Source organism: Thunnus maccoyii, chromosome 2, assembly GCF_910596095.1.
Source record: "Thunnus maccoyii chromosome 2, fThuMac1.1, whole genome shotgun sequence".
Taxonomy (NCBI): domain Eukaryota; kingdom Metazoa; phylum Chordata; class Actinopteri; order Scombriformes; family Scombridae; genus Thunnus; species Thunnus maccoyii.
Genome location: NC_056534.1, coordinates 34,201,770 through 34,217,089, shown reverse-complemented (window position 1 = coordinate 34,217,089; position 15,320 = coordinate 34,201,770). Strand labels below are relative to the sequence as shown.

Genomic DNA, 15,320 nt, shown 5'->3' with positions numbered 1-15,320 from the left:
AACCTTTTTCGTGTGTTCTTGGAAGTGTGCAATTAAAGTTCTATCAACTAGGAAAACACCAGGTGATGATGGTTACACACAGTGTTTTATAAAAGCTTCAAGGACATATTGGCTCCACTTCTCACCACAATGATATTATCTCTACACAATCAATCCCAATGACTATGCGATCTGCTATAATTCCTCTGATTTCAAAGCAGGATGAAAGCAGGCTCTGCACCCTTTGTCTGGAAACCTCAAGGTATGACGTACCTCGCAATAAATATCAGATGTACAATTCAAATGGCCCCAGCATTTTAAAAGTAATTAGAGAGGATATAAGGAGATGGGCGGTCCTGCCTATATCGCTGTGGGACAGAGCAGAGGTGATGAAGATGAACTTCCTGCCCAGACTCTCCTTTCTTATATCAGCCATACCATTTAAGTTTCCCCAGCAATGGTTTAAGGAAACTGACAAATTATTTTCAAGTTTCCTATGGCAGAACAAGAAGCCTAGAATAAAATGTAAAAAGTTTGCCATGCCCAGAAACAAGGGTGGTCTGGGTGTTCCTGATGTTCATCTTGACTATTTAGCATACAATGCAAGATTCCAACTGTTATGGGCATGCAGAGATAAGAACCAATATGCGGTAGGTAGTTGGAGGTGGCTTGAGGAAAGGGTTGTATTTGAATGCAATGAATTAATCTCTATGACGTCATTATTGTACCACCCCAAATATAATGCTAAAATAGATGATATGCATATTGATTTTTCTTGTGAAATTGCAATGGCAATACACGAATGATTGTTTATTTATAGTGTGTCTCTACCATCTTTTTCCAGTATGGAATAATCCACTGTTAACTGCAGGTGGTATAATACTGGTAAAGAGCACTTGGCAACACCAAAATATCACTCAGATTGGACAGATTATAAAAGATGGAGATATTATACCATTCCATGAGCTGAAAATGCAGTCTGAATGAGTCTGCATTTCTACAACACTTACAGCTGAGATCTGTCTTTAAAAAAATGAACATGCAAGGGAATCATACTGGGATCTAAAAGTGTCCTTGATGGCAAACTGAGGGATGCTGCTACTGGGTGATGAACTGTCTCAGCTATATATAAGTTATTCCTTCCTATACCCACCAAATTACAATGGGAATGAGAAATCTATGTCCAACTGTGTGAAATATAAAATTATCCAAATGAAGGTCAAACACAGGGCTTACATTACAACACATAAGTCAGAAAAATGGACCCAAATGCTTCTGAATAGTGCTGACACGGATGTGGTAGGATTGGTACACTCAAGCACTTCCTGTCCAATGGTAGAGAGATTCTGGACTGAGGTAATTGATGTTTTACAGGTGATAATGAATGTTCATATTCCTCTATGTCCTGTTGTATGCATATTGGGAAATAGAGTGGAAAATATACACGCAAGAACCACATGACGTATTGCTGCCCAAGCCCTTCCCTTTGTAAAGAGGACAATATTTATAAACTGGAAAATCTGTAAGCCAGACTGCTATAATAAACATATGTGACTGAAGGACTTCTTAGACTTATTATCGATGGAGACTGCAGCCTCAACACTTAAAGACTATGATAACAGGCTATTAGGGGCTTTAAAGGTGTCCCATGCACTCTCATTAAAGAATACATGAATAATAGAATAATAACCTGAATGTATGTGCATGCATGTGCCACATGATTGTGAGTAGGACCTGAGCTGATGTAAGGTGTAACCTATGGTCTTGACTGGGGTGATGATGTTAGATTGGCATGCTGGCCGTGGCAGATCACTGATGATTGGAAAGCTGCCTTGGCATCATCATCTCCAATGTTAATCTGTACCAACCCCCACTGTTAGAAAGTTTAGCTCTCATTGATTTCTTCTAGAAATCAATAAGAGTAAAGGCTAGAATTACTTTGGGGAGATGAACAGATGTTAACAGTCTTAGTCTTGGACCGTTTATATTGATCAGTTGCTCATCTGTGCTGCGCTTTTAAGGACCTGATCCTCTTGTGTATAGAAAAATGATGGCTAGATTTACTGATGTGAGCAGACAAGGCTCATATAGAGACACATATACACTTAACATAGTCTCAAACACACACACATAAATTCCAACCCGCCCTCTCACCCCTCTGTGCACCTAACATCCGTCTTGAAAGATGCCGATGGCCTGGTCGCGGTGTAAGGTCTCAGTGAGTTGTGTTTGAAGTGTGTGTGGGGGGGTTGTCCAGATGGGTCATTGTCCACTGACACACACACACACACACACACTCTGTCCTTCAGTGCCAGTCCCGGGGCAGACGACCCTGCTGAATAGAAGAGCAGATGGTGGAGAGGTGCCCTCAATGGAAAATGAGTAAGAAAAGAAAAACAATGAACAGAAGAAAAGCTCAGGAGGACGGCTGAGATTAAAGATGCCTAAAGAGGTGGTCAGGTGTGTGTGTGTGTTTGAAGTTTGTGTATTTTAAATATGTCTGCTTTCACATGTGTTTGTGTGCCTCTTAGTCTGCTCAGGAGTCAGTATCAGTATATCTCAGTATCTCTCTCTGTATCTTTCTATCCAGCGACAGGCAGTAAAAGCTGTGCAAATGAAACTTAATACTACACTGTTTATGCAGCATGCATGAATTCCCAGAGCTACTCCCACTGTATGCCACACACACACACACACACACACAGACAAACAGAGCGGAGCTTTTCCTCACAGACAATCACATGTTCATGTTCTACTTTGCTTTAGTTTAAGTTTTAGTCAGACTTTGGGTGTAATTATTTTTAAATACAAGGATGCATTACTCTCATAATTATGACATAATGCTTTCATTATTATGATTATTCTCTCATTTCCTCATACAGGGTAAATGAGAGGCGCAAGTTTACTCTAAGGGGTGGTTTCACAGTAAGGTCTAGTACTAAAATGGCCCTTTTAAGTCTTGAGGGGCAAAATAGTCCTTGATTTAAGATAATGTAGGTTAAAATAATCTGCTTTTGAAGTGATTATTCATTCTTGTATAACATTACAACTACATCAGCTAGTGCTACTGAGAATAGTTACCACTAGAAGCTGTGTGTAAAATAAACAGTTGGGACTGGAATAAGATAATTGTTGTGAGGCCATTTCATTCATCCAAATTCTTTGTACTTTGTTGCAATTGTTAGAGGTTGAAGAATAGCAGCCCTCAGGTTTAACATTGTTTAACCAGGTTTAATTATCTAAATCATATCATGATGTTTTGTAATTCTATGTCATTTATATAAAATGTTTGTCCTTGTTTGACCTTGAAGAGGGCTTAATAGCCTGAAACCTACTAACAGTTTAGATTACATAATGTTTTTTATAAATATAATATTAAATATGAAATGGCCACACACACACACACACACACACACACACACACACACACAACCAGATCTATTTGGGGCACACACACACAAGCCTCAAATAGATCTGGTTGTGTGTGTGTGTCACTGAACTCCCTACAGGGGAATACTGTGTATCATCATATTTATGAGACTCAAGGCATAAAACTTCTTGTGTGGACTTGAATGTCCACACACACACACACACACGCACACACGTTTTATTGATTGTCTGCAGCCCTTACTCCACAAAAATGTGTGTGTTCTTTTTATGAGTGACAGGGTTTTGCAGCAGATTCTGTATATCTATTAGAAGATTTAGGATTTAGTAGCTGGCATGCTAATAAAAGATATGCAGTGCCACTTTTGGAAGAAAAATTTAACCTTAATGAAACTGTACTTTCTATAAATCAAGCCCTGTTTGCCTGTAAAAGACAAACAACATATCAGCAGATTAACAGAAAAACACAAGCAGCTCATAGGAGAGGTATTTCCAACTCTCTGAATCATTTCCGTAATAGTGTTCAAAAGGACATAAGGACCATTCCCTTGCCCCGTCTTTGTTCCTGTGCTTAGCATCTTATATAAACAGATCCTCGTACCAAGTTTCCATTAGATTTTTGACTGTTAAGCCCCAGAGTGCAGATCTTTTCCTCAGATGATAAAATGTGCCTAAAATAGTGGCCAGCACTGAACTTGGATCTGCTTATTGGTAAAAAAGTTTCCATGGCTTTGGCAATCCTCAAGAGGAAATCTGTGATTAAGTTAAAAAGCACAACTGCCGCCTAGTTAGTGTAGTGTTAGAATAAAGGTACATACAAATTTAACTAATGAGCTGTTTGGCTCTTTGTGCTGGTTGTCTGCAGCTCTTCATAAAACATCTCATTTCCTCAGTTTCTCTATCTTGTTTTTATTTTTCCTTCTCAGATAAATCATGCAGCAACCAGTATCATAACTATACGGTGGTGGTGCAAGCCAGGCTCTGCAATTATCTGTACTACAAAGGTGTCTGCTGTGCTTCTTGCTCTCTTGCACAGAAAACATACCCCAAGTCATTTCAAAAGAACCACATCTGCAGGTGATGCTGCCCCAGAAAGGTTAAATTCATTTCAGGTTGCAAGTCTGCTTTAAGATGTTTCTGTCTGCAACAAATACAGGATTCTATTTTGTGAACACGTCCCTCCAACCATCAAAGAATGAATACTGCTGTTTAAGTGAGACCCTCTCTCCACACACACACACACACACACACACACACACACGCACGCACACATACATTTCTTTAAGAATTTCACTGAGAGCGTTTTCATTCTCAGTGTAACTTTAAACTCAACTAGTCACATTTGGTGACATAATTACGTATTTATTCTTAATAATTTATTCATTTATTTATTCATTTATTTATTTATTTTATTGTTACGATGCAAGCAATATGCTGCCGTAATTCATTACCAGTCACATGGAAACATAGATGGATTGAAAGATGATGACTCAGATCCACACTAGATCAGATCCACAGATACACACTAAACATGAAAACATAAATGGCTGCAAATATATTTTATCCAAAGCACTTTACAATGTTTCTGCTGCTCATTCACCCATCCACACTCATATTCACACGCACACTCACACACCGGTGGCTGCAAGCTACCATGCAAGGTGCTGGCACAATCATTGGCAGCATTTGGGGTTCAGTATCTTGTCCAAGGACACTTCAACATGTGGACAAATCTTCTGATTAGTAGAGAACACCCTCTACCTCCTGAGCCACATCCACCCCAAAATGTGTTTTCCTCTAAACCAGCTGTATCTGGTGGTGTGAGATTTGCGGTGTTGTGATCAGCAATTGAAAATGACTTCATTTACATAATCAGTTGGGCATCTTAGCCATATGTGGTCACTGTACAAGGATCATAGCATTGTTTCTGCACTGACGCACTGCAGCCTCAGCCCAACCTCACTGTTCTTTTATCACTTCTGTGGGAGTATAAATCAGAAATGCTTCAGTGTATTTTGTTTTTATATAAATGTGTCACTGTGCACATTATGTAGCCAACAATTGCATTGGAAAGAATCACACATTGGCTTGATCAATCATGTCTGAGTCTAAATGTAAACAAGACAAAATGTATGTTTTCTCTAAAACTATGTTACAACCTCCCAATGCTGATATTTTCAACAAAGGTGAAAAAATTGACATAGTTACTGATTTTAAATATCTTGGTGTGACACTAGATCCAAATTTGAACTTTAAGAAACATGTTAAAAAAAAACAGTTAAAACCATAAAGTACAACTTAGCAAATTTTAGACATATGAGAAACTGTCTCTCTATGGACGCAGCCAAGATATTTATGCATGCTATGATTCTTTCCCATATGTCTTATTGCATCACATGTTGGGGGCAGGCTGGAGAAACAGCCATAAGACCTCTTGAATCCTTATAGGCTACAGACAAACAAACTCTAAAAACTCTGGACAAAGAGCCAATGCATTTCCATCACTGTAGGGTACTGGAGAAATACAATTCACTGAGCAATTTCTCAAATTTGTGCTTAGTTTATAAAATTTTAAGTGGTTTGGCCCATCCTTCACTATGTGACTTTGTGTACACTCGCTCAGTGTCAAGTTCTGTTAGATCCTCCAGAATATCCTCTATACAAGATTGTACCATTTTGTCACACTGCATTTGGGCAGTCAGCTTTCTCTGTGAAAGCCACAACTCAGTGGAACGTCCTACCTGATGATATGAAGACCTGTAGTTCTATCAATACATTCAAGGCTAAATTGAAAAATCTACTAAAGACGAATCAGCTGTGTGAACACTGAGTTTAGTGTACATTATTAATTTTTAATTGATATTGTGGGTGTATGTGATGTGCTGTTGTGTGTAGTTTTGTATTTTGTATATTGTGTTCTGTGTGGTTTTTTTGTTTGTTTTTGTTTTGTTTTTTGGGGTTTTTTTTTTTTGCTTTGTACTGTTTGTTGTTGTAGTGTTGTATGTTTTGATTGTGGGGTACTATGGATGCAAATTAATTAATATATAACAGTGGAGGCTGGTCCATAGAGGCAGAGGAGGTTACTCCTCCTCTATTTTTTGAGAGGCAAGAGGAAGATCAAAATATAAAAAAGAATATTTGGTTGAGATAAACCATTACCAAATCTCTGTATTATATATAAAATATTTTTTCTCTCTTCTTTGGAAAAAATCCATTATGGACATTCTGGTTAAAATGCTTCAACAGCGACACCTACAGGGCAGGAGGAGAAAGAGCAGTGTGTGCGAAATGGTGGTGGGGAGCAGTGGGGGAGAGTGGGGGGCAGAGGAGGACGGGTGTCTGCTGTCCTCCTCAGGAAGGGATCTCTTACATCAATGTAATGTACTTCATTTTTTTTCATGCTAATCTATGATTGGCCAAGACACGTAAAATGACGCTCCAAGGGAGGCTGTCCTCCCTTACCAATCAACAACCAGAATACATTATTGACATCGAGTTGGTCCAATGATAGTTTCCAGATTTCATCTTCAATTCTCTCCACTGTAAGGCAGAGTAGCAGCAGTAGATAGCTCGTTGTGTTAGCCAATACAACAGTTAGCTTGTTGTAACAGCCTGAAGGAGTCTTAATACATCCATGGAAGGATTATTAAGGACTGATGTTAAGCTAACGGGAGAAATGATTTGGACTGTGCAGCGTAACAGCAGCAGGACGCCGCTGGGGAGGCTGGAGAGCGAAGCAACCGGAGAAACAAACAGGAGAGTTAGCTTGTTTGTCATTGTTGCTAATGATATCAGACTGGTTAACCAGCAGCCATAAAGTTCTGTTAGCTAACAAACAAGATGACCAACAGCCATAAATGGACGTTATGACATTAATACTTCATCTCCATGATAGAAAGAAGAAGACATCAGATAACGTGAGTCAAACACAACTTCTCTCTGTCTTTTTCTTTGGTCGCTAATTTCATCTCTGATGGTTAAATGTCTCTGTGTGGCTTTTTTGTGTTTTTTATCTCCTTAACAAGAATGCAGCAGAGATCATATAATGTGTTGTGGGTAGTTTGCTTGTTGAAGTTACATTGAGATGTCTGGGCTCACTCATTCATTTGGAATTGGTAAAATGACACATTCTGAACCACTCCACAGCTAAAATGAGCACATTTTTGTTTAGAAATAATATGTAAATGCTAAATGTATTTAAAGAAGCAGCCTTTTCACTACTCAGGGATTTTTTGTTTTTGAAAGCAAATTGTTTTATTGGCATATAAAATTGCCCCCCACCCCTCCAAATTCATCGGGTGGGGGACAGTGATGTAGTCTGATGCGATTTGTTGTAAGATTGCATGTTGATTTTCCTCCTGTCCTCCCCAATTTTTTGAGTCACCAGCCACCAGTGATATATAATGATGTCATCAGTCAGAATCCTATGATACATCACATATTCTTATGACATAAAGGAGTTCTAGATCTGATGTCACACAAGAGCATCTAGGTGGAATCTGTATGTGGAATCATTTATTCAGAACCAGTTGTATTGCCAAGTACATACAGGGAAGTACATACAAGGAATCGTGCTCTCTGAGTAAACTACATTATCATTAAATCCAAGGAAGAGAACCATAAAGTCAAACAGGATTACGAGTAAGTCACTTCTTCATTCTTTTTAATGTAGCAATTTGTTTGAGATCCAGTTATGACTTACAGCCAGAAGTGGAGGGGGGGTTAATGTGCAATATGAAGTCTCTAAAAGTAATCACCTGCTTTTTCTTATTATGTTATTCCAGACGAAGTTCAGATATAACATTTAAAATGTCTCATAATTTGTCACATTTACTTGATATTGTCAAGTCCCTGGTAGGTTAGGGATCACTGATAATTATGTTTTGGCCAGACCCCCAAATGTCAACTAGTGCTACCATACAGGATAACCACCTTGCCCCAACTTGGTTTGTGGTAATTTGATTAAATGCATAGCTAATTAGGAATACAAACAATTTAAGCACAACTGAAATAGAATGATAAAACTAGAAAATGATCAAACTAGAATTTGACCCAAAGTTGCTCTGTAAAAAAGGATTAAGTAATGTGAGGATCCACCAGATAGACATTATCATAAATATTGTCTATGTTATACAAAAAAAAAAAATACAAAAATTGTATCAAAATAAGTTATTCAGACACAACAAAGCAACTGGTGCGTAGCTGATGAGACCTCAAACACACATGTAATTCATTAATTTACAAAATGATTTCTTTACAGGGAATTAAATTAATCTGTTCTTTTACTTTCCCTCCATATCAATTTCAGCTTTTTGCCATGGAGACACCAAGTTCATCGAATTACAGCGAAACCCACTTCAAGAAGTACAAAATCTTGAAAATAGTCGGAGAGGGCAGCTTTGGACACGTGTTCAAATGTGTCCACAGAGGAACTGAAGAGATCGTTGCCATCAAAGAAAAGTGGTGGGCTCTGGACAATGAGGTAGGACTCTAGTTGATTTTGATTTTTACAGATTTTGCCAGAGAAGATATTTAGTCTTAATAAAACTCTGGTAACAGCATTATTAATGAGCTGCAGTTGTTTAATTGCTTCAAGATCGATGTGTCATTTACATTTTTGTATGAGTTCGACTAACAATGCCAAACTCGTTTTGTATCTGCAGGCATGCACCCTAAAAATCTTAATGGAAAAAAAGCTTGACAAATGCAATATTGTCAAGTTCTACGATGGATTTTCGGGGGACCGATGTCTTGTCTTCGAGCACTTAGACATCACCCTGGGGGGGTTCCTCGCAGAAACAAAGACGGCCATGCGTCTCCAAGACGTCAGAAGAATCATCCAACAGGTACGCCATTAGCTGGACAACACAAGTGAACACTCAGTCTGTGGTCAATCCTCCATTGTAGTTATGTTGTTTTTTATTGGATTTGTCTCCATTTTTAGGATTGAAAGCACTTAATAATTAAATAATAAATAAATAATTTTGGGTTCAGAATTTTATGTTGTAAAAACCTTTTGAAATAATAGGCTCACATCTTGTCATTTATTATTTTGCAGATGGCCGTAGCATTTGATGCCCTAAAGAACATCGGATTGATCCACACCGATGTTCACATCAATAACATCATGCTGGTGGATCGTGTCAGACCAATCCGGGTGAAGCTGATTGGTTTTGACATGGCTATTCCCAGCCACAAAGCCAAGAGGAGCATGATCGACCATGGCAGTTTCTACAGGTGAGGTCTAGCTCTGTATGTGCATGTGTGTGTTACCTGTCCATACCTGTATGAGCTGTTGGGTGATTATCTGCTGTGATAACTTTGTATTAATGCTATTATTACATTATGTGCTACATTGTGCTTTAATCGTTAAAATATGACAATGTTCCTAATTTTTTTCGATGCTTTTATTCCACATTCAGAGCTCCAGAGATTATGTTAGGTATGCCATTTTCTGAGGCCATTGACATGTGGTCGCTCGGCTGTGTGATGGCAGAAATGGTTGTAGGCTCGACGCTGTTTCCAGGAAGGAGTGACCATGAGACGGTAACTAATTTACTATAACTGGACTGGACTTTTTACTTTTCATTGCTAACAGATGAAGTAGTGCTGTAATCTTTCTTAAGGAGCCATCGTCAGTTTGCATCCTTATAAACCAGCTAGTTTATCATTATTATTTCAACTGTACCAGAGTCTCAAAAAAAAAGAAAGTTGATGTGATATTGTGTTTTGTTTCCAGCTACGGTACATCATTGACATCCTGGGTCCGCCGTCAGATCGCATTATCAAGGAAGGGAGGAAGTCAAGGGAATACTTCCAGTCGGATTCCCAAGGATGGAGGCTCACGGTACAAAACCCCTTATTTGGCTTTTCAAATATTTTATCCTTAACATATAAAAATAATACCTTCCAATATTTTCCTTCAGTTCATCAGTTGAATTTATTGAGAAATACATGTATCTTAAATACTTTAACCTTCTTTTAGGAATTCTCGAGATGGTGTGGGACTGATGACAGGTCCTACTCGTTCCGGTCCCTGGATGGAATAATAAAGGTAGGTCATTAAATAGGCACTAGCTGCTGAAAAGTGACGTCATTGATTGTCTTTTCATAATTTAGGAAGATGACTCAAATATTAGGTTAAATTTTTCAATTATTTCCTAAACTAGACGTGTCTGAAGAAAGTCAGGAGATCGAGGGACTGCGTCAACTTGTTAAAGGCGATGCTCCAGTGGGATGGGAGGGAGAGGATTACCCCCAGCGAAGTCCTCACCCATCCATTTATTACAACGACCTACCGCAACAAGTATGGGCATATGTGTGTATATATGTGTGTTATGTGTTTGTGTTGATTTACATATTTGCATACACATGGGATTTCTCTTTGTTGTCCATAAACATAACAGTGTAAGTTTCTCTTGTAGCAAAAGAACTCTGGAGACTGCAGCAAACGAACCCGGCCTGACAGAAACACCCAACTTGAACCAGGAAGCTGAGCCTGGAACCAGTGAGGTATACGAGCCCAGTATGAACCAGGAACCCGGAACCAATGAGGTGGATGAACCCGGTATGAACCAGGAACCCGGAACCAATGAGGTGGATGAACTCAGCCTGAACAAGGAAGATGAAGATGGATTCTGGAGTAACGTTCGTCGCACAGTGCCATCAGGTGTGATCATGGTTCAGCCTCTACCTCCTGCATTCAGTCTTCCACCGGTGGAGCTGGTATCCTGTTTGCGAGAGGCACAGGCTGAACCTGGACCCAACAACGTAGAGGAGGATTTCTGGAGTGCTATACGCCGCATAGCACCATCAGGCATCCTTATGGTTCAGCCAGCTCGTGCTCCTGGTCTTGCTCCTGCTCGAGCTCCTGCTCCTGCTCCTGCTCCGGCTCTGGATCCCGCTACCGCCCCCGCCCCCGCTCTGGCTCCAACTCTGGCTCCAGTTAAGGCTCCTGCTCCTGCTCCGGCTCCTGCTCCGGCTCCGGCTCCGGCTCCGGATCCCGCTACCGCCCCCGCCCCCGCCCCCGCCCCCGCTCTGGCTCCGACTCTGGCTCCAGTTATTGCTCCTGCTCCTGCTCCTGCTCCGGCTCCGGCTCCGGATCCCGCTACCGCTCCCGCCCCCGCTCTGGCTATGGCTCTGGCTCCAGCTATGGCTCCTGCTCCTGCTCCTGCTCCTGCTCCTGCTCCTGCTCCGGCTCCGGCTCCGGATCCCGCTACCGCTACCGCCCCCGCCCCCGCTCTGGCTCCGGCTCCGGCTCCTGCTCCTGCTCCGGATCCCGCTACCACTCCCGCCCCCGCTCTGGCTCCCGCTCCCGCCCCCGCCCCCGCCCCCACTCTTGCTCCGGCTACTGCTGCTACGGCTCCTGCCACTGTTCTATATGACAACAATCACCTGGATAGAACGGATGACAGCGAGCCGAAGAAGAAGAAGAAGAGGAACGGCTTCAAACGTTTCTGCTCCTGGTGGAAGAGGACGTTTTTCTCATGCTGCTGCGTGAGCACCGTGGAGGACTGAGGCTCGCTATAAAGGCTTTATAGCAAAAACAACTAAGAACTTGTCTTTGCTATAAAGCCTTTGTAGCTCTTTATATGGGCAGCATGGTGGCTCAGTGGGTAGCACTGTGGCCTCACAGCACAAGATGGCCGTGGTCTTTTCTGTGTGGAGTTTGTATGTTCTCCCCATGTCTGCGTGGGTTTTCCCCAGGTGCTCTGGTTTCCTCCCACAGTCCAAAGACATACAACCTAGGTTAATTGGAGACTCTAAATTGTCACTAAATCTAACATGATCTGAAATCTGGATTGAATCAAGGTTACAATTTTTGCCACAGAATATAAAATAGTAAATACCGTCAAAAGTGAAACATTTTTTGAAAATACAAGAGTCCAGGAGAAAATAGTCAAACAAAAAAGAAAAAACAAAAAAAATAAATCCACAATAATAATTTGTCCAACTTCTTATGTGTTTCTTTAGGAATCTGAACTACATTATGTTTGAAATAAATAAAATTCGGATATCAATTTTTATTTCATATTTATTTCGTTTTTTTTCCTAATGTTGCAATATATATATCACTAACTTCCTGGAAACCTCACTGTAGAGTAAATATGAGTACACAAATATTTCATAGGCCATGATCTACCAAAAATATTTTAGAGTCAACTTAGCTTGGTTTATACCAAATTATTTAGTGAGGGTTAATTGAACACAGTAGCTTGCAAAGTTGCCGGTGTTATCAAACCTATGAAACCCTTTATGTGCTTTACCAATTATTGATGCTTTCAAAACATCCCTGACTCCACCAAGTAAAATAGGGTTGGAGAAGCTGATGGAGGAAATGAAGGTGAGGACAGGAGCAGAGAGGGGACACCCGGTTTATTTTCCAAACTTTGGCTTAGTTAACACACAGTGTGGGATCGGCCATCTGTTGACAGCTCAAGTCACCATAGTGGAGGCTAAGGTTACAAGGGTGTGAGGAGGAGGAGGAGGGCCAAACGGCTGGTGTGGGAAGTCAGTGGCTAAAGTGCATGTGTGTGAATGAGTGTAGGTATGGTATGTATCTTACAGTACCTCTCAAAAATGATAGGGCCTGCAGAGACCTCCTCTGTGTGTATGTGTGTGTTGTATGTGGTGGGTTTGATAGCTGTGATATTAAACACATGCTATTCACTTCTAAAAGGGCTCCATCCCAAGTCGTTCCATCACTGTGAAAATTACAGTCTACATTATTTAGATTATGATATTACCACAGTACATGGTGGGGATGCCAAGGAAAAGCGGGGGTTCAGGTCAGCAAATTAAACTTTTACAGACATTCGGGCAAATTGGGTGATGAGTTTACTCCATGCAGCCTCTTAAATAAACACACCAGAACAAACTTGACATGTTTCAACATTTGCTCGTCAACATGTTGGCTGCGTGTTGACGTATCTGAAAACAATCTGAAGCATCGGCGAGTCACTAAACTGTTTACTGTTGGGATTGAAGAGCAAAGATTGCATTGTGTGTAGGTTTGTGTGTGCCTGTGTTGAAATGTGTGCCTACGTGCTACTGCATGTATGCACAATGTGTGTGACAGGAGGAGAATCTGTTAGACATTATCAACACTCAACTCTGCCCACAATCAGGAGGCACTTAGCCACGCGAGACAATCACCACAGGGTTCACAAGGTCACCACATCAACCGTGCAGCAGCGAACAAAAGAAGAGCATGTTTGAGGTTAACAGAGGAGCCGGTAGCACTGAAGACACCACTTACACAGAAGCCCGGTGAGTGGGAAAAGAAAATAGCTGCCTGGATTACACGGTCAATCTGAAAGTGTGTTTGCATTGCGGGCATCAAAGTCCTTCATCCCTGAGGGATCCCTGAGTACCAGCTTTTTTCCTGTTATTTTATTTACACCATAGCAGACAGTGGTAGAATAAGAATTTTATTATGTTCTATATTAAATAATAAAATACCATCTCAAAGACAAAATAACAATTCAAGGCATTTTCCATCGCTCTAGGCTGCAGCCTCAGTTGTTTACTGATCAGAAACAGATTTGCACAAACTGCCCATATAATAGCCGATGAGGGAAAATGGCTGTATTTCTATGTGAATAATTGCCTTTCCTGGGCAATGAAATCAGCAGATGTGACCTCTCTGGAGCTTGAGTTTCATTTCTGGTTTTTGAAATGAAACAAACATTTCTGGCTTTTGTAAACACCAGTGAAAACAACAGTCTGTATCATTGTCCTAGAAATTTCATACAGTAAATACTCATTTGTTTTGCCATTGATTTTTTGAGGGAAACATAAATGCTTCCTCTCTCTTTGTTCTTAGTGAAGGAGGTGCTATGTCTTGTACTACATGGAAGTCGTAGGGAGGCGGTCAGGGTGGATAGTGGGCATACAAGACACAGGACTTTGACACTGGAGATGGTGGTGTGCATCCTGATTCCTGCATGTGGTTGAGTTTAAGCAACCGAAGCACTTTGGTTAACATTAGGGAAAGATCATAGTTTTGGTTAAAACTTGCTGTTATACTGTAAACACAGTGTGTCTCATGCTTTAAGTCACTGTGGACTTTTTCAACTTAATACCAAGACCATGAGCTTTCCCCAACCTTAACTGAGTGCTGACAGTGCCGAGACATAACCATGAAAAACACTGCAGTTGTTACTATGAGCAGAGCATCGTATAGCAAGTGTGGATATTGTAGGGAAAACAAATGAAATACATTGTCAGTGAACATTTTGAAGATATGTTCAGGATCAAAATTTTCAGTCTTGGTAGATTACGTTCATTAAATGTTTCCTCATTTCCTCATAGTCATATAGAAGCTTGATTATATATCCGAAATTGACAGTGGTGAAAACAGCAGTCTGTGTGATCCTGGCACACTAAGTGGCAACTGGGTTTAAACCAGTGTTGGCAAACATCTGCCCTGCTGAAGTGAACACTGGTTACCCTCCAGCTCCGGGGCTGCTGTTCCATGTACGCTGACCTCCCTGAATAAGAGGAAGAGACAAGAGAATTTGCCTTAAGGGATCAATAGAGTAACACACAGTTACTGACAGCAGCAAAGGCCATGAAATCTGCAGATGGAAAGAGCACAACCTATGACAGCTTTATTTTGCAGATTTTGCTCTTCGTTTTTTATTCGTTCATCTTACAAAAAATAACTGCAAAATTAACCTTTAATTCGTAGCTCACCAACATTTGAGAGGGAAGACAAAAGAAGAAGAGAAAGAAAGAAGAAAAACATTAAAGAGTGTAAGAGTTAGACTCACATTGCCTTGACAACAACTCTGAGAAAATACTCCTGGAACCTCTTGTGTAGGATTGAAACATGCTGGGAAAACAAAAGAATAAGAGAAATAAGAGCTGAGGAGAGGGATACAAAGTGTTTTGTTAAGACAAAGTGTATCCAAGCATGTAGAGGAAGAAGATAAGGGAGAGCAGAGTGTGAC

At 40.6% G+C, this 15,320-nt stretch overlaps 1 protein-coding gene across 1 annotated transcript; it reads left to right on the top strand.

Annotated features, from left to right (window-relative positions):
* The first annotated feature begins 7,249 nt into the window (after positions 1-7,249).
* LOC121905241 (homeodomain-interacting protein kinase 4-like) lies at positions 7,250-11,883 on the top strand. Its single transcript, XM_042423356.1, has 9 exons — positions 7,250-7,283; positions 8,675-8,848; positions 9,030-9,212; positions 9,425-9,603; positions 9,789-9,912; positions 10,106-10,213; positions 10,352-10,420; positions 10,536-10,672; positions 10,791-11,883. The coding sequence occupies exons 2-9, from the start codon at positions 8,684-8,686 to the stop codon at positions 11,881-11,883; spliced, it is 2,058 nt and encodes a 685-aa protein (XP_042279290.1). The 5' UTR covers positions 7,250-7,283; positions 8,675-8,683.
* Positions 11,884-15,320: the final 3,437 nt, after the last annotated feature.

Excerpts from the sequence above, each read along its gene's own strand:
- LOC121905241 (XM_042423356.1), top strand. The coding sequence starts at position 8,684 with ATGGAGACACCAAGTTCATCGAATTACAGCGAAACCCACTTCAAGAAG. Across the intron at positions 9,604-9,788 it reads GACCATGGCAGTTTCTACAG|AGCTCCAGAGATTATGTTAG; the intron begins GTGAGGTCTAGC and ends TTCCACATTCAG. Across the intron at positions 9,913-10,105 it reads GAAGGAGTGACCATGAGACG|CTACGGTACATCATTGACAT; the intron begins GTAACTAATTTA and ends TTTTGTTTCCAG.